Raw genomic sequence first — 17,796 nt, 5'->3', positions numbered from 1 at the left:
CAGCCACCCAGCAGCCACAACATAATCATAAATTCGTTCCATTTGCTACTTTTACCGGCCATCCGGTACGGCAGCGGCCACGAAAAACCAAATTAAAAATAAAAAGGAAAATTCCGGCACGGCCACTAACATGATAATAACAAATAACACAAAAATTGTTTTGTCTGAAAACGTAAAAACCCTCCGTTGATCTTACTCCACAACCAAGAAGAGATTGGTCTGGTCGTGGTGATTTTCCGGTAGTTAACATATACTAGACACGCTGCGCTATTTCTTACTTGTTCGTTCACTCAGAGAGCTACAAATAACTCCTCTTCGGTTCTTCCTCTCGGGTTGACAAGTTCGTTGATTTCAACAAAACCAGTTTTTTAGAAAACTTTTCAACCTTCGCAAGCTCTTGATCTATCCTTTTGAACCGACTCACATTACATTGCTATTGTAAAGAGACTCTTGTATTTTTATTTAACGTCTCTCTCTTCAGATCCTCCCCAGATATTCTCCTGTCAAAAAGTCCTCAAATTAAACCGTTGATCCAGACTTTTTTGGCAAAATTTCAACAATATTCAACCACTGGTTTAAATGTCGAAACCAAATAAACTGACATATCTGTCAAAATATAGTGGATATGATCCAGAAGCCGCTACTGGTATTAGCCGAAAGAGGTCTTTGGTGAGACCAGAAAGAGCGAAGATCGATTCAAATCACCCTAATTTTTACTATAATCAAGTTGCCAATAGAGAAGCTGGCCATATTAATATCCAAAAATCAACAACAGGAGCTAATCCAATATTAGGATCAATTCAAGAGGTACGAGGATCGCCTTCAAAAAAGTCCTATGATACATCTAGAAAGTCCTATACGGATGGCCAAAGTTTTGCAGAAGACGGTATTCCCCTTGAGGATATGAATTCTAATCTCGATGGGGATGACGAAACCCTTCGTCGTAAAAATGGTAAAGAACTTTACGGATTGAATGACGAAGTTGATGGGCTAGGGTACCAAGACGATGATGAGCGAGTTAACGAGATTAGTCGCTTGAACCCAATGGGTTATAGGGGTTCCGAGAATTATTACACTGAAACCAAAAAAATCAAAGTGGAGGCTGGTGAGAAATCATCTTTCTATAGAGTATGGTTGTTTTACTGTTCTGTTGTGAGTTTTTGGGCACCAGCCCCTCTTTTGAAGTTATTTGGTATGCCAAAGAAGGAGCAACAAACTGCTTGGAGAGAAAAAATTGGTTTGGTCACCATTATCTTTTGCTTAGGTGCAATCGTGGCATTTTTAGTGTTTGGTTTCACTAGAACAGTTTGTAAAGCCTCTCCAACTAAAATTAGAAACAATGAGGTTGGTACTGGATACCTTATTATTAATGGACAGGCCTATGATTTAACTACCTCATTACATCCTGCGGCTGAAGGTATTCCAGCCGGAACCAACGTTTTGTACTCCCCTGTCAATGCTGGTGGCTTGGATGGCTCATTTCTTTTCCAGAATGTCAATGGTAATTGCAAAGGTTTGATCACCCCAAGAGACAACTGTACCATTCCAAAATCCGGCGAAGAGGTGGCATGGTATATGCCATGTAAAATGTTTTCCCAGGATGGCTCCACCAAAGTCAATTTCACCGAAGAGTATTACGATGGGTATGCTTGTCACACTTCAGATTTAGCTCGTCTGAGTTATTATAGTTTAAAAGCCGGCGGTGATGTATATTTTTCCTGGGATGATATTAAAAATTCATCTAGAAAGTTGGTAGTTTACAACGGTGATGTGTTGGATTTGAGTTTGATAGACTGGATTCAATACACCGATCTCGAATACCCGGAAGTTTTTGATAAATTGAAAGATGATGAAAACTTGCATGGAAAAGATATTAGTATTATGTTGGCGTCTTCAGAGGGCAAAAGGCACGGTAGATGTTTACAGGAAATTATCAAAGTTGGAACCATCGACTCTGACTCCATTGGGTGTATCGCTTCTGATATTGTGCTTTATTCCTTGTTGACATTTATTTTGTCTATCATTTTTGCCAAGTTTTTTGTTGCCTGTTATTTTAGATGGATTGTGTCCCCTAAGCAAGGTGCCAGTGTTGAAGACTTTAAAACAATGAATAAGAGACTAGATGAAATCGAAGATTGGTCTGAAAACATTTATTCACAAGGACCTATTAAAGAAGTTCCACAGAAGCAAAGAGCTAATTACTCCAAGCGTGCCTCCAGAACAAGTTTCCTTGGAGGTAAGAGACATTCTAGAATGTCATCTTTTGGTGACTTTGATATGTTTAAAGATCAGCAAAACGAAGATCTGGAAATGACTTCTATGGCCTTGCAAAAGACTAAATCCAGAGACTTGATGACAAGATCTGAAAGTCAAGATGACTTGAGAAGTTCATTTTATGCCAACTCAAGATTGGCCCAATCGAAAAAATCTTTACAAAATCCATTTGTTTCTACCAAATTTGAAGATAACCAGAATTTGAATAGCCTTTCCGCAGACTTGATCCACCCAAAAGTTGTCTCCCAACCACCGGTTACTTATCAACCGTTTGGATATCCGTTGGCTCATACAATTTGTTTAGTTACTTGTTATTCTGAAGATGAAGCGGGTATGAGAACAACCTTAGATTCTTTGGCCACTACTGATTATCCAAACTCTCACAAGCTTTTATTCGTTATTTGTGATGGGTTAATTAAGGGTTCAGGTAACGATAGATATACATCTGATATTGCCATTGATATGATGACCGACTTGGTGATTTCTGAAGAGGAGATCGAAGCTTATTCTTACGTTGCTGTTGCCCAAGGTTCAAAGAGACACAATAAAGCAAAGGTTTTCGCCGGATACTATAAATATGATGATGATACTGTTCCATCAGAAAAACAACAACGTATTCCAATGATTTGTGTTGTGAAATGTGGTACCGAGGCTGAACAAGGTGCGGCAAAGCCTGGTAACAGAGGTAAAAGAGATTCGCAAATCATTTTAATGTCTTTCTTACAAAAAGTGACTTTCAACGAAAGAATGAGTAGATTGGATTATGAAATCTTGACCAATATTTGGTCATTGACGGGATTAATGGCGGAAATGTACGAAATTGTTTTAATGGTCGATGCAGATACTAAAGTCTACCCAGATTCTCTCACTCATATGGTTGCTACAATGGTACAAGACAACGAAGTCATGGGGTTGTGCGGTGAAACTAAAATTTCAAACAAGAGTTCTTCTTTCACTACCGCTATCCAGGTTTTTGAGTATTTTATTTCTCATCATCAGGCCAAGGCGTTTGAAAGTGTATTTGGTTGTGTTACTTGTTTACCAGGTTGTTTCTGTATGTACCGAATCAAGGCTCCAAAGGGTAAAGATGGTTACTGGGTTCCTATATTGGCAAATCCGGATATTGTCGAAAGATATTCCGATAATGTGGTTGATACCTTGCATAAGAAGAACCTTTTGTTATTAGGAGAAGATAGATTCTTGTCAACATTAATGTTACGGACCTTCCCTAAGAGAAAACAAGTGTTCATTGCCAAGGCTGCTTGTAAAACTATTGTCCCTGACAAGTTCAAGGTCTTATTATCTCAAAGACGTCGTTGGATTAATTCCACCGTTCATAATCTCATGGAATTGGTTCTTGTCAAGGATTTATGCGGTACTTTCTGCTTCTCTATGCAATTTGTTATTTTTATTGAATTGATCGGTACCTTAGTTTTACCAGCTGCAATTGTTTTCACTATCTACGTTATTATTTATGCATGCATTGAAAAGCCTACTCCTGTGTTAACTTTGACTTTGTTAGCGGTTGTTTTTGGGTTACCAGCCCTATTGATTGTTGCTACTGTTTCCAGATTATCGTACATTTTATGGATGTTGATTTACCTAGTGGGTTTACCAATTTGGAATTTTGTGTTACCGACCTATGCTTATTGGAAATTCGATGATTTCAGTTGGGGTGACACTCGTAAAGTTGCTGGTGATAAAGGACACGAAGATGAAGAAGGTGATTTTGATGCCACTCATATTGTGATGAGAAGATGGAGGGAGTTTGAAATAGAAAGAATAAAGTCGTTCAACTTGAGTGTTCCAGGGGAAGCTTGGAACCCAATGAATGATAGTAAGGCTGATGGAAGTTTGGTAGACCTTGCCTCTGATGAACCAGGAAACTTATTAGCTGTTACAAATGAAGACCACGACCGTTGAAAAATGTCTGAAAATCCCATTTTTTTTGGACTTGAATTCTTTTTTTTTTTTTTTCTTATACAAATAAATATTCAGAGAACAATATCTTCAAGATATGGTTCTCTTGTTTCAGCATGAAAAACTTTCTATAGCATAATTTTTTTTTCTTTTGTTCTGTTTTCATATATATTGCAATTAATTGTCTTTGACTAGTTTATTTAAAAGAGTTCCTTAAGAATAGACTCCTTTATAACGGTATGTTTGCTTAACCTGAGCTTACGTTACAAAATGTCCATAAGTTTCTTCTTTTATTTATATAATCTAATCTGGGGATAATTGACAGTGCTTAAAATATATATTTCCTACAATTGTCCATAACATGATCAATTTGTGAGAGTGAAATAATGTGTGTGTGTGTGTGAAAACATGTTGACGTGGTGAGAAAAAAAAAATCCACCACACGTGACTGCATTTTTATTGTTGTGTTTTACCAGACTATTTCACAGCCATCATGATAACAATGCAAAGGCTTAGGAAGGCAAGAATCACTACAACGGGGCCTAATTTGTGTTGTATTTGATTCTTATAAATTGGGGAAGCATCATTAGAAGTGAACAATTACAGAGTGAATCAATCATCATAATAACCACAGCGTTTTGAAAGTATAGATGAGCACCGTAGCGGCGCTTTCCACGGATCTTTCAAGCTTGATCTCAGAATCAAGGAGAAGAAACAGTGAAATCAAACACGCTGCTGAATCTTCATTGAACATCTTGAAGTCCTATGATCCTTCTAAGCAAAAAGAACAAGATTTCCTCCATTATTTAACCCAAGAGCCAAATTTCATCACCCCGTTCATCTTATCTTGTCAATCGAGAAATGCGAAATTTAGTAGCATTGCCATCCACTGTTTACACCGCCTTATATCTGCCCACGGATTACCGATCGGCTCGCTTGAAAATATTCTAGATTCTCTAATAGAGGCGTCTCATCTCCCGCTTGAGATTCAATTGAAAGTATTGCAATTGTTGCCAACAATTTACCAAACTTTTGGCGATCAAATGAATGATACATTGGTGTCGAAGCTTTTATTCATTTGTGCAGTATTACAAGGTCCTAGTAAACCCCAGGTGGTGGTCAATACCGCCGCAGCGACATTACAACAATTGATCATTTTCATTTTTGATAAGGTTAGCAATGAGGACAAATTGGATGATTCACATGTGATCAAGTCACACCCGGTGAAAGTGGATAATGATGAAAAAATCTTAGTTTCTGATAACGTTTATGATTGTTATAGAATTTTCGATGATTTGTGCTCGTTGATCGAGCATCATAAACCATGTTTTTTACAGTTCAGCTATTTGACAGAAACGTTTCTATTAGAATTGATCGAATCAATCTTGAATAATTTCACATCGGTGTTCATCAAGCATACGGAAATGGGATACTTGTTAAGATTCAGAATCACCCCGATATTCCTTAGATCTTTATCTATACCCACCAAAGAATTTAGTGTGGTGGTGAGAATTGCCAGGATCGTATATTTATTAATCAGAAAGAATTTGCAGATCTTGAACATCGAATGTGAAATTGTCATTTCTTTATTAAACCACATGATCCTCAACGATTTGGAATCACCAATTTGGAAAAAAATTATCGTGTTAGAGATATTCAATGGGATTTTCCAAGATTTCAATTTAGTCGAGGCGATCTTCAAAGAGTATGATTATAATCAAGACAGAAAACACGTGTTGAATGATTTTTTGATTAATTCGTACTGTTTAATAAATTCTGCTGGTTCGAAAAAGATAATGAAATTCAGATCGGTGTTGCATCCTCCGGTATCAAATATTAACCGAGCTCAATCTCTGACTGCAACTGCTACAGGTTCCGGCTCATCATTACCTAATCAACCTTCTCCAATGGTGGCGGAATTTTTAATTGATGGCTCTCCTGATAAGATTACGTTTATGGATATGCTAGACAAGACAAACCCTCCAGATATTCCTGATAATTACGTTTACTATTTGGTTTTGTCCTGTTTCAATAATCTTGTGGAAGGGATTGGCAAGTATGTGATGAATCTTTCGATTTCTGAAGCTGATAAATCCACCACCCGTAAACTAGTGAAATTTCTTGATAATCCCGATATTATTGAATCAGACACTCTCAAATCTGAAGTGATATTCTCAAAATCGCTCATTGAAAAGAATTATAAAGTTTTGCTATCGACCTTTGAAGTGTTTTTATATTCCAAATTATCGAACGAATGCTTCCATAACCTAATCCGAAGTTTGCAGAAACTTTGTTACTCATCAGGGATTTTGGGATTGAATCAACCAAGAGACGATATTATCATGTTATTTTCAATTTCCACAATTAATAACACCGACGAATTTTACAGTGATCAAGTTCAAAACAATTCTGGACAAGTGGGTGATCAAAATACGAGATCTGCTTCTGATTTCAGTGCGGCAGCGGTTGAAGAAAAACCGGGGGCAAAAGACTCTAAATCTTTCGGGGAATCATTATTCAGTAGCTTGAGCTCGAAGTTCACCACCCATGCCACTAATATCAATCAAAATCTTAGTTCTTTAGCTACCACCATTTCCAACGTCACCTCGAATCCTTCCAGTCCTCTATTCGGTGCGCATGGAAGTAACAATAACGGGCAGCTTGTTTTACATTCGCGATATATCAATTCTAGACATTTGATCACCTTGCGGGCGTTGATAAATTTGGGGATTTCTTTGGGCTCATCTTTAGGAATGAACTGGAAAAATATTTTCATAACTTTGCAATGGGTCAATTATTATATTAACGGGCCCCCAGAGGATTTTGAAAAAAAGTTTGTTTATTATAATTCGAAATATGGGACCATGCCAGTGATCAAACAGAATGAAATCGCGGTGATCCAAAGTTCGATCAAAAAATTATTTGATTCGTCTAAAGATTACTCCGTCTCGTCATTCTTGGTGGTGTTAGTGAATTTGGTGGAGTTATCAAATATTTCCATTGATTCTGATAAATCTAAAGATAAAGAACGACAACTTTTTGATAAAATTATCACCTCAGTGTTTGATTCATGTGACAACAATAATGGAGAGAAGCCCGACGACAAAGTTAAAAATTCATTTTTACCAATTGCCAACATCAATTTGAGTCCGTGCTATTATAACAAGCAATATTTTATGGATTTGCTCCAAACTTTGTGTGAACTCAATTCGTCGCGATTTTTGGTGGAGTGTATGGAGACTTCTGATAGCGCTTTGGCATTTAATAACGAAGAGGTGTTTGTGGAAGGAGAAGCGTCGATGACCAGCTTAAAATTCGTGTTCAATTATTTGATAGGGTTATCTATCAACCGAGGTTTAAGTAGCCAGTTTAGAATCAAAAGTGTGACGATATTTAATTCGATTTTGAAGAGTATATCTAAAGAAGAGTTTTCCAATAGCGGGAAAGAAGAACATATTACCAATGATGGAAACGCGGTGGAATTCAAACTTTTGACTTTCATGTTCTATTTATTCCAAAACATTGATCAGTTTCAAAAGCATGATGATGAATTATTTTCACAGCAACAGAAAAGGGGCGATGATGAGAATAATAACAGTTTGATAACTATTGTCGCGGCCCCGGTGCTTAATTGTGAATTTGAGATAATTTCTCGCAGTTTAGAGAATTTGAAAGACTTGTTGGATATGTTTGGGGTGGGGTTCCATAGAAGCTCGTGGAGTTTGGTATTCAAAATCATTGATTTATCATTTGAGTTCTTTGAATACGGGGACCCGCTGAACCTTCAAAAATTATCGGAAGTCAATGCCAGTTATGGTTTGATGGAGAAGAAATCGGAGTTGACGAAATTGTCGTTTGAGATTTTGCAATTGATTCTCGGGGATTTCTTGACGGTGTTACCATTGAACATTATCAAGATCTTGATCAATTCGATCCATCGGTTTGCCAATCAAGGGTTTGACATCAATATTTCTTTTAGTGCCATCAGCCACTTCTGGCAGGTGAGTGATTATATAAGGGAATTATTGACCACCGAGATTCCGGAAGGCAGTTATGAGAAAGGTAATGAAATCTTGATTGGTACAGTGAACAGTGAGGATGATTTGATTAATTATGTGCAAAATGAAATTAACGATGATAACGATATTCCCGAAAAGGACTCGAGCGAGCAAAAATTCGTGGCGTATTCGTGTTTATGGATCTATTTGTTGAAAGTGTTGGTGGACATTTCCAATAATCAAAAGGATCAAGTGAGAAATGGGTCTATCCAAACATTTTTCCGGATCCTTGATTCTCACGGGAAGCATTTATCATCATGGCATTTGTGTTACAGTATTGTGATTTCGTCACTTTTCACCATCCGGCCAAAAATTTTGCGGACCGCCAATTGGGAAGAATTGTCAACAATTAAACAAGAATGGTCGGAAACGTTGATTTTAATCATGAGCGGGATTGTGAAATTCTATGATAATTATTTTGCCGATTTTGACCACCTTGAAATTGGCGTTGCGTTGGAATATTGGACGGGGTTGATCAAGTATTTCGAAGACATTTTGCTGCTCAATTGGAACAATTGTGATTTGAAATTGTATCAATCATTTAATGATTTATTGGCACCGTTTGTGGGAAAACAAGACGACAAGACGACGGCGATTCCTACGGAGATTATTGATTTATTGTTTAATTTCTGGAGTGGTCGGAACGTTTCATATAATATCACGTTGAACAAACATTATCAAGACTCGTTGACCTCATTGATGAGATCGTTTGTGCCGTTATCGGAGATCCTTGGGACGAGAATGGATGGTTTAAAGATCAAGAAATCGTTGAATTTGCTCAATTCCGCGGTGAAGTATCCGATTTTACCCACCTATTTCAATGATAATGTGTACCCAACGGATTTACAAAAATCGGTATTAGATAATTTGAAATTGATCACCGATAATGATGATCCGGAAGTCCAATCGGATGTGATTCTCCAATTGATCTCCAATATTGTCCTTCCATTTTCCACCCGGAGTCAAATTAAAGAACAATTGAGTAAAAATCGATTGCCAAAGGATACCAAAGTATGTTCATTTGTGTCGTTGAGTTATTATTCGGTGATAATTCTTGAATCGCAAGTGAAACGGATAAATGATTTCAAGCCGTTGTTACAGAACCAATCGATGATCATTTTGATCTCGTCGCTTTTGGAACCAATCAAACAAAACGCCAAAGGGATCTTGGCAGGGTCTAAAAAGAAATCGTTGGCGGCGTCGTCGTCGTTAAAGATTGACTTGTCATCGGCGAAAGAATTATGGGTGGAATGTATCAAGATCATTTTGTTTGTGGTGCATCAGATTACCGGGATATTAGCCAAAGATGATGCAGTTGATGAGATCAATGTTGACACTAAAAAAACGTTTTGGCAATTGATTGTCGAACTTTACAAGACCACATTGATGGTTAGTAGTAACAATGGGGATTATGAGGAGTTTAATGTGACGACGTTACAGGATTTGAGGCTGCAGATTGTGCCGTATATTAGTTTACGATGTTTTCCGGAGCAGTTGGTGGATAATTTTGCCAATTATATTTTGGATTGTTCGTATGTTTACGAAAAGGATGAGATTGAATTATCGTTGTTGGAGGAGACCGGGGGTGGTGGAGGTGGGATGGCAAAGAAACCCGAGAAGGATTTGGATCAGATTGTGGAGAATTTTGTGAATTTTGATTTTGATAATGATATTCCGTTGGTCAAGCCGTTGAAGTATGTTGAAAGGTATAAGATTAATTTGATATGTTTGAATGATTTGATTGAACTTTGCAAGATCCCAGAGAAGCAGGCAGATGATAATGAAGCTGAAGATGAAGGGAAAACCATCGTATGGGAATCGCAGACGTTGATTTCTCAGAAAGTGTTACCATGTTTGATCATTCGAACATTGTATGTTTTGCGGAAATTCATTTCCCATGGGTCGTTGATTAATCAAGTTCCATTATCGAAGATTGAGAAATTGGAAATGATTATTGTTTTGAAAGGGCTCAATGATTTGATTTTCAATTTCAACGATGCCACACCACAAGAGAAATCCAAGAAGTATCAGCAATTATCGGTGATTTTACCGTTGGTGATCAAGATGATTCCATTATGTGGGAAAGTCCGGGGGATTTCTGGGTTAGTGGAATCGTTTTTCTACGATTATAATGAGAATTCCAAGAAGATGATGAGAATTTCAAGAAGATGATGAGAATTTCAAGAAGAAGAAGAAGAAGAAGTTGATGATGAAGATGATGATGGAATGAATAAGGGGGGTAAATGGTTTTTTATTATTGTACGCTTTTTCTTTTTATTATTATAAGTTTCTACTTTTTATTATTATACATTTCTACTTTTTATTCTTATACGCTTCTACTTTTATCATGTTACGTTATTTTTTCTCTACGTGTGTGTGGGTGCTGCTGTCTGGGTGTGTCACTCACCATCGTTCAAACTCAAATTTTCATTTTACGTCGCAGATCCATTTTTTTTTTTCCTGCAGGCCAAATAAATGCACGCCCGAGAAAGTTACCCAATTCATTCACTTTGACGCTAAACGAACGAACTAAATAACTAAATAACTAACTAACTAAATAACTAACACACAACAACAGAAAAAAAAACAAAAAAAACCGAGCTGACTAGCTATTTGTTGTTGTTTTTTTTTTTTTGGAATAAAAATGCCATGGCATGGCATTGGTGCACTAAAAACTCTTTCAAAAAAAAAAAAAGCCCCCTTTTACCTTCTCTCGTCAGATTAGATTAATTTTCTTTAGTGGGTCTCTGTCTTTTTGTCTGTATGTATGTATCTATGTATCTATGTACCTATGTATGTATGTCCACATTGTTTTGTTCTTGATGTAGATGTTGGTTTGTTTTGTTTTTTGGCTCTCCTCTCATCATAAGAGGGGAGTCAGCCAGTTGTAATTTATAGATTGGTGTGTGTGTGTGTGTGTTTTGAAGTTTAGAGTGAATAGTAATTAATTTATGATACACAATTTGATGATATTTTTTTTTTTTGAAGTAACAGCAAGTAAGTGGTAATTTACAGTTTGATGATCACTGAAATAAAATGTATATATATCCCAAGTAATTTACAATTTGATGTTTTTTTTTTTTTTTATTTATTTCGGCTTCTTTTTCCTTCTATATTAATTTAATGACTTTTCTTTTTTTCTTTGTAGGTGGTGTACTAATATTTGATGGATTTAGAAAATATTTATTCCTCGGGTGATTATTGATTTTGTGTAAAATTAATATTGAGATCGTCGTATTCTAAGAATACTCAAACTGGAATTTATTCTTTAATGAATAAGGTGGAATAAACATCATCATCATCATCATTATTATTATTATTATTATAATTATCATCATCATCATCATTATTATAATTATTATTATTATTACAATTGAAAAACAACAAATCAAACAAAAAAAAAAAAAAAACATCAGCACAATTCTATTCTTGGTACCTGACTCGCTAGTCTGGCAAGGGGGGGAGACTAAAAGAATACAAAAACAAATAAATGACAGAGAGCCAACCCAACCCAAATATACGAAAGTAATAATAAGAACAATAATAACAGTATTTATACCAATAATAATAATAATACTAATAATGATAATAATAATGATAATAATAATGATAATGATAACAGTACTTATACTAACAGTAGTAGTAATAATAATAATAATAATAATAATAATAATAATAATAACAATAACAATAATAACAGCAGTGATAATAATAATAATAATAATAAAGAAAACAACAGAACCCATAAAAACACCCACGATTACATTTTATGATTGATTGATTGATTGATTGACATTGCATCGGGAATTTGGAAAAAAAAAAAAAAAAGGCTGCTTATTTTCCCTAGTGTGTTTTTGTGCGGCGGACCAAAACGTGCCATTATCATCTAGAATGGGAGAGCCCCCCCCTTGAACGTCCCCTTTTTCATAGTGGGCCTATTAAGAGAGAGAGAGAGAGAGAGAGAGGGAGACTAAGGCAGTTTTCATTGGTTGAAGTTGGTGTAATCAAAATTGTAATGCACAGGATATAATCAGAGGAAGGCAGATAGATAGATAGATAGATAGATAGATAGATAGATAGATAGATAGATAGATAGATAGATAGATAGATAGATAGATAGATAGATAGATAACACAGATAAGCAGAGATAGAGAGAGAAAATAGATAGAGAGAATGGGCATAATATATTACAAAAGGGGACGAAAGTCTTGGAAAAACGAATGTGGAAGTTCTTGGATGGCAGAAAATAATGTGAATGTTCTTGGATGGCAGAAAATAATGTGAAAGTTTCTTGGAAAGTGAAGAGAGAGAGAGAGAGAGAGAGAGAGAGAAAGAGAGAATCCAAAATCATTTGGAAACCGAGGCGTTTCTAGGAAGAAGTGGCTCGACCCGTAAATCACTGGTTTTGATATTACTATTATTTGAAGTGCTGGAAGCCGGGGAAATTTGTTGTAGTTCGATTCTCAGATTACTGCGTTGATCAAAACTGAATCTGTCCGAGGCGTCACTGTACGCCGAATAAGTCGATTCATGGCGAGTTTTGGTTAAATCATCCAGTAGAAGACCGGCGGTGGTCGATGAAGAAGCAGGAATCAACCTGCCAAGACTATGGGTCGACTCTCTTGTGTGAGGATTGTCGATGATGTCGACTGGAGTATCGGAGTGCTGTGATGATAATGATCCTTGGTATTGGTGGTGGTGGTTGTGGTGGTATTTCGTATTATTATTGGCAGAGTTTTCTTGTTGTTGTTGTTGTTGTTGTTGTTGTTGTTTTTTCTGCTGGGCTAATAACGCTCTTTGTTTGACTTTTTCTAATCTCCAAGTGGTGGCCGGTTTTATTTCTTTCTTGTTTATAGTAGACATGCTGGATATTTCTGATAAAGATGATTATAACGATGAAAGATTTTTTATTTTTATTTTTTTTTTTTCCTTCTAAAGAGTGACAAAAAGATATATTTCAATGATGATGATGATGATGATGATAATAATAATAATAATAATAATAAGATTTTTTTTGGGGGCAAAAAGGAATGTAATTGAGAATGGTTTTTTTTTTCAAGATTTTTTTTTTTTTTTTTGTTAGTTTCTGATACAACCACCACCTAACTAATGTCAGCCAGCACTAGCGATATTTAAGTGAGAGACAATAAGAAAATGGTCAAGTGAAATTAGTCCGTCCATGCGAGGCATCAACAAAAAAAGATCTGCAGAACCACAATCATCGGGGTGGGTCTGCTGTGGTCTGCTGTGGTCTGCTGTGGTGTGCTGTGGTCTGCTGTGGTGTGCTGTGGTGTGCTGTGGTGTGCTGTGCGGTGCTGCGGTGTGCTGCAGTGCTCTAGACTCCTCCCCGACAACGACGTCGTGTGGGAGGGAGCGTAAAAAAAGGGCTATTATATGGTTATTCTCTTATTTTTCTTCTCCAAAGGTGTTTTTGTGGTGGTTATATATTGGGTACTGCAGTTGTTTATGTTTATTATGGGTGGTGTGTATTATCGATGGTGTGTATAGATAGATAGATAGATAGATAGATAGATAGATAGATAGATAGATAGATAGATAGATAGATAGATAGATAGATAGATAGATAGATAGATAGATAGATAGATAGATAGATAGATAGATAGATAGATAGGGCTTGGGTAACCTTGGCAGAATATGAAAATTACGACCGTGAAGGGAAGTGTTTACTATGGTAGCACCACACCATACCACACCATACCAATATGGCAAAACTTCATAATTATAAGTGTACACCATGAACTTTACTATTTCTTCATACACTAGTCTAGTGATGGGTACTTTTGGGTACGCTGTCTCACAACAGGTGTTTGCGAATTCGCATGTCAAACAACCTGGGGTGAATGGATGGATATATGCCCCTTTGTTTTGTCAGTCGGCGTTCATCCATTCGGATATGATTCCTGATATGGTTATTATTCTCTTAGTGGTTTCGTAAAAAAAATAGTAATAATAAAAGGAGATTTGTAGTTATGGATGACGACTGCAGCACCACAATGTAAATACAAGACAATCAACAGCATTACATCAAAATACGAACATATACGGTCACATTTTTTACAGAAATATTCCAAATCAATAAAATCACACAGCCTACAAAATCACAAAATACCTTCATTCCCTTCAACTTTCAAGATATCCTCAATAAATGAACCACAGAAAAATTAAAAAAATTTAAATACTCTTTTTCATTTTTTTTTTGCATGTCAGAAGTGCTTGGGTGATTTTCCTCAAATTTTGAGCATAGGACTGGTGCACAGCATAACAAGACTCATCATATTAGCAAAAAAGAAAATGAAAAAAATAAGTATTAAATATTACTTTCAAATTAGGTTGATTCACTTAAGGTACCTTGAAAGGAAAAGTAATAGCAAGTACCAACCATCACATTTACAAAATTATCCTCCAAAGATAGGTGTAGGAGAGTTCCAGAATGGAATGTCGTAGGAAATAGAGCAAAAATAAAAAAAAAGGAGACAAATCCAATTCAGCTTTTGAACCATTCAAACGATCACTCCAGGAGTGAATAAGGGTGTGTTTCTGGAACTTCCTGGTTTGGAGAGGTAAAAAATGCGGCGATGGTTGAAGACTCAATGGACCAATTGATTGTTGTCAATGGAATAGAGAAATAAAAAAAGAAAAGATAAAAGAATATTTAATTGTCGGAAGGATTCGCTCTCTTTATATAGTCGAAAGGAAGCAGAAAAAAATTTTCTCTCGCTTGTTTGTTTAGCGGTCACCCGGACTGTTTGCTTGTTTGTTTGTTTGCCCGGGTGACAGTTACCCGGTGCGTAGTCTGGTGTGTGGATGATTCTGTGGTGCCATGAAATGTAAGGGTGTTGCTGCCCTGTATTTACGTTACCCAGATCATGTTAATATCAATATATCAATATTACGCGGTGGGTAGTGGGTAGTGGGAGTTTTTGTTCGGGATCCTACTAGGCAGTAGTAGGCTGTCTCCATATGGGTAAATACCCCTTGAGATAACAGACAACAATAGCAGCAACCACAAGGGTTTTGATAAGGACAGGAGAAGAGAAGAGAAGAGAAGAGAAGAGAAGAGCGGAGCGATACGATACGATACGATACGAGCCCTTCCTGTGCTCATAACAGGGGTTTTCCCGAGGATCGTTATCGTTATCGTTATCGTTATCGGTTGATGGGTAGTGTAACCTATACAATATGTATAGAGAGAGAGAGAGAGAGAGAGAAGAAAGAATGAAAGAATGAATGAAAAAAAAAAGAACCGCCACAGTAAATCATTCAAATAAAATAAAATAAAATAAAATAAAATCAATAAATCATCGATGGGTATGCCATTTCACGTGCCATTTCTCTCTCTTTTCCTCTCTTTCTCTATGTGTGTGCCTGCCTGCCTCACTTCATCCTCGAAACATTTCACTGCAATTTCTGATATCTTTCGACTTTTCCTGTAAACTCCGAAGAGATTTACGTTATTAACGGTGACTATCCCCTGTTTTTTTTTTTTTATTTTTTGTTTTTTCTTTCTTTCTTTTCACTTCACTCTCTCTCTTTTTTTTTTTTTGTTTTTTACACAGTTTTATCCCAGTTCACCATCCTCCATTATTATTGTATATCCATCGATATGACCCTACCAAAAAGAATCAAAAGAGTCGCGGTGATCGGGGCTGGCCCTGCCGGGGCTGGCTTTGCTAAAGCCTTGGTCCAGGAAAAGTTTTTCGATAACATCACCCTCTTTGAAAGACGTTGGCAAACCGGGGGGTTATGGAACTATTCCAAAGACCAATCCAACGACCGTAGCTTACTCTCTGTCCCTTCGGAAAACCCGTTCTTATCCCCAACCAATTGCAAAGACTCCCCGGTCTCCCCTTATGAAATCCCATTGAAGAAAAATGATTCCTCCTCCTCCTCCCAATACGTTTGGCCCTCGGCAGTGTACGAGGAATTGGATACCAACATCCCAAAAGAATTGATGGCCTACAATAAATACCCCTTCGACAAGAAATTGCCCCTCTACCCTAGCCATCGTGACGTCCTCAACTACCTCTGCAATTACTCCAAAGATATCGAACCTTTGGTCAGATTCAACACCAAGGTCGTCAATATCGAGTTCATCAATGGATACCACGAAGACGACACCACCACCACCACTTCCCAACAATCGTTTGTCGATGCTGTGAAATGTGGGAAAATTAAACACTTGCAAGATATCGATTGGTCCAATTACTCGTGGAAAATCACCAGCCGTCCTATTGTCGATGCCACCAAAGGTGGTACCGAGCCTGATTTGACCCCCGATTCCCCTTATGCTGACAAAATCGAATATTTCGATGGGGTCGCCATGGCCTCGGGGAATTACGACGTTCCTTACACTCCTGATTTCCCAGGATTGGCCGAATGGAACGCCAAATTCCCAAACTCCGTCACCCACGCGAAATTCTACAACAATTTCCAAGATTACACTACCGATGATAAGATTCTCGTGGTTGGCAATAGCGCCTCGGGAGCAGATATCGCGTACCAATTGGCGATCCGTTGGAACATGGCGATTTACAAGTCCAAACGTAGCGAGAATTTACAACCGGCAGGCTCAGATTCCAATATCAAAGATTTGCCAAATATCAAACGGTTCATTCCCGAAACCCAGGAAATCGAGTTTGTCGATGGTCAAAAAATCAAGGGGTTCACCCAGATCATCTTTGCCACCGGGTATTTGAAATCATTGCCCTACATGAACGAGTTATCGTTGCCATTGTTGGGCAATTTCCACTCGACTTTGCAATCGATCGAAAACAATGAGCTCCAGCCGTTGATCTCCACCGGGTCCAAAGTCAATGGGCTTTACCAACACTTGTTATCGTATCAATACCCGGGGTTAGCGATCATCGGTACCCCAAAGTACGTGATTCCTACCAGGTTATCGGAAACTCAAGGGGCGTGGATCTCCAGAGTGTGGTCCGGAAGAATCCCTTTGCCTTCGATCCAAACTATGCAACAATGGGAAAAAGACCGTACCCTTGAAGTCAATCAAGACGATTACAAATTTCATAGTATCCCGTACCCTGCGGATGTCGAGCATTACGTTGAATTGAACGATCAAATTGTCGAAAGTGGCACCGATTATGGGTTGATTCCGGTGCTTTGGGATGAAAAACAACGGCAAATTAGAGAGTACGCAAAGAAGATCAAAGAATCTTACATTGCCTATAAAAAGGATAAGAATCTTACCGCGTTTTCGTTACAAGAGCTTGAGCAGGCAGGGTATTTGAAGTATGAAAAGGACGATAAATGAAAATTTGCAAGGATTTGGCATAATGAAATGAATAGAAAATGGAGGAGGGGATTTATATTGAAAGGAATGAAAATAAATTATAGAAAATAGAAAGAATTTAGAGAATTGGTTAGACAGAATTGTCACAAATTGATAGACTATAATAGACCTTTATTTTGATTGATTTTAATTGTAACTGAGTAATTGTAATTGTAATTGTAATTGTAATTGTAATTGTAATTGTAATTGTAATTGTACTATAATAGACCTTTA

The 17,796-nt window shown here is 37.2% G+C and overlaps 5 protein-coding genes across 5 annotated transcripts; 4 read left to right on the top strand and 1 right to left on the bottom strand. All coding sequences in view use genetic code 12, as the record gives it.

Annotated features, from left to right (window-relative positions):
- Positions 1 to 579: 579 nt before the first annotated feature.
- Positions 580 to 4,197, top strand: CHS3 (chitin synthase CHS3; the record flags this gene model as incomplete). The annotated part of the gene is made up of 1 exon (XM_064996409.1): positions 580 to 4,197. The coding sequence occupies one exon, from the start codon at positions 580 to 582 to the stop codon at positions 4,195 to 4,197; it is 3,618 nt and encodes a 1,205-aa protein (XP_064852481.1).
- Positions 4,198 to 4,844: 647 nt separating this feature from the next.
- MON2 (Mon2p) lies at positions 4,845 to 10,424 on the top strand (the record flags this gene model as incomplete). Its single annotated transcript, XM_064996408.1, has 1 exon — positions 4,845 to 10,424. One exon carries the CDS (start codon positions 4,845 to 4,847, stop codon positions 10,422 to 10,424), a length of 5,580 nt encoding a protein of 1,859 aa, XP_064852480.1.
- Positions 10,425 to 12,599: 2,175 nt separating this feature from the next.
- Positions 12,600 to 13,115, bottom strand: DASC09_028040 (uncharacterized protein; the record flags this gene model as incomplete). The annotated part of the gene is made up of 1 exon (XM_064996407.1): positions 12,600 to 13,115. One exon carries the CDS (start codon positions 13,113 to 13,115, stop codon positions 12,600 to 12,602), a length of 516 nt encoding a protein of 171 aa, XP_064852479.1.
- Positions 13,116 to 14,007: 892 nt separating this feature from the next.
- Positions 14,008 to 14,208, top strand: DASC09_028030 (uncharacterized protein; the record flags this gene model as incomplete). The annotated part of the gene is made up of 1 exon (XM_064996406.1): positions 14,008 to 14,208. The coding sequence occupies one exon, from the start codon at positions 14,008 to 14,010 to the stop codon at positions 14,206 to 14,208; it is 201 nt and encodes a 66-aa protein (XP_064852478.1).
- Positions 14,209 to 15,876: 1,668 nt separating this feature from the next.
- Positions 15,877 to 17,544, top strand: DASC09_028020 (uncharacterized protein; the record flags this gene model as incomplete). Its single annotated transcript, XM_064996405.1, has 1 exon — positions 15,877 to 17,544. The coding sequence occupies one exon, from the start codon at positions 15,877 to 15,879 to the stop codon at positions 17,542 to 17,544; it is 1,668 nt and encodes a 555-aa protein (XP_064852477.1).
- Between the last annotated feature and the right edge of the window lie 252 nt (positions 17,545 to 17,796).

Source organism: Saccharomycopsis crataegensis (genome assembly GCF_037102585.1).
Source record: "Saccharomycopsis crataegensis DNA, jcf7180000000077, whole genome shotgun sequence".
NCBI lineage: Eukaryota > Fungi > Ascomycota > Saccharomycetes > Ascoideales > Saccharomycopsidaceae > Saccharomycopsis > Saccharomycopsis crataegensis.
Note: the sequence above shows the minus strand (reverse complement) of the source record. Positions and strands in the feature narration are given on the sequence as shown.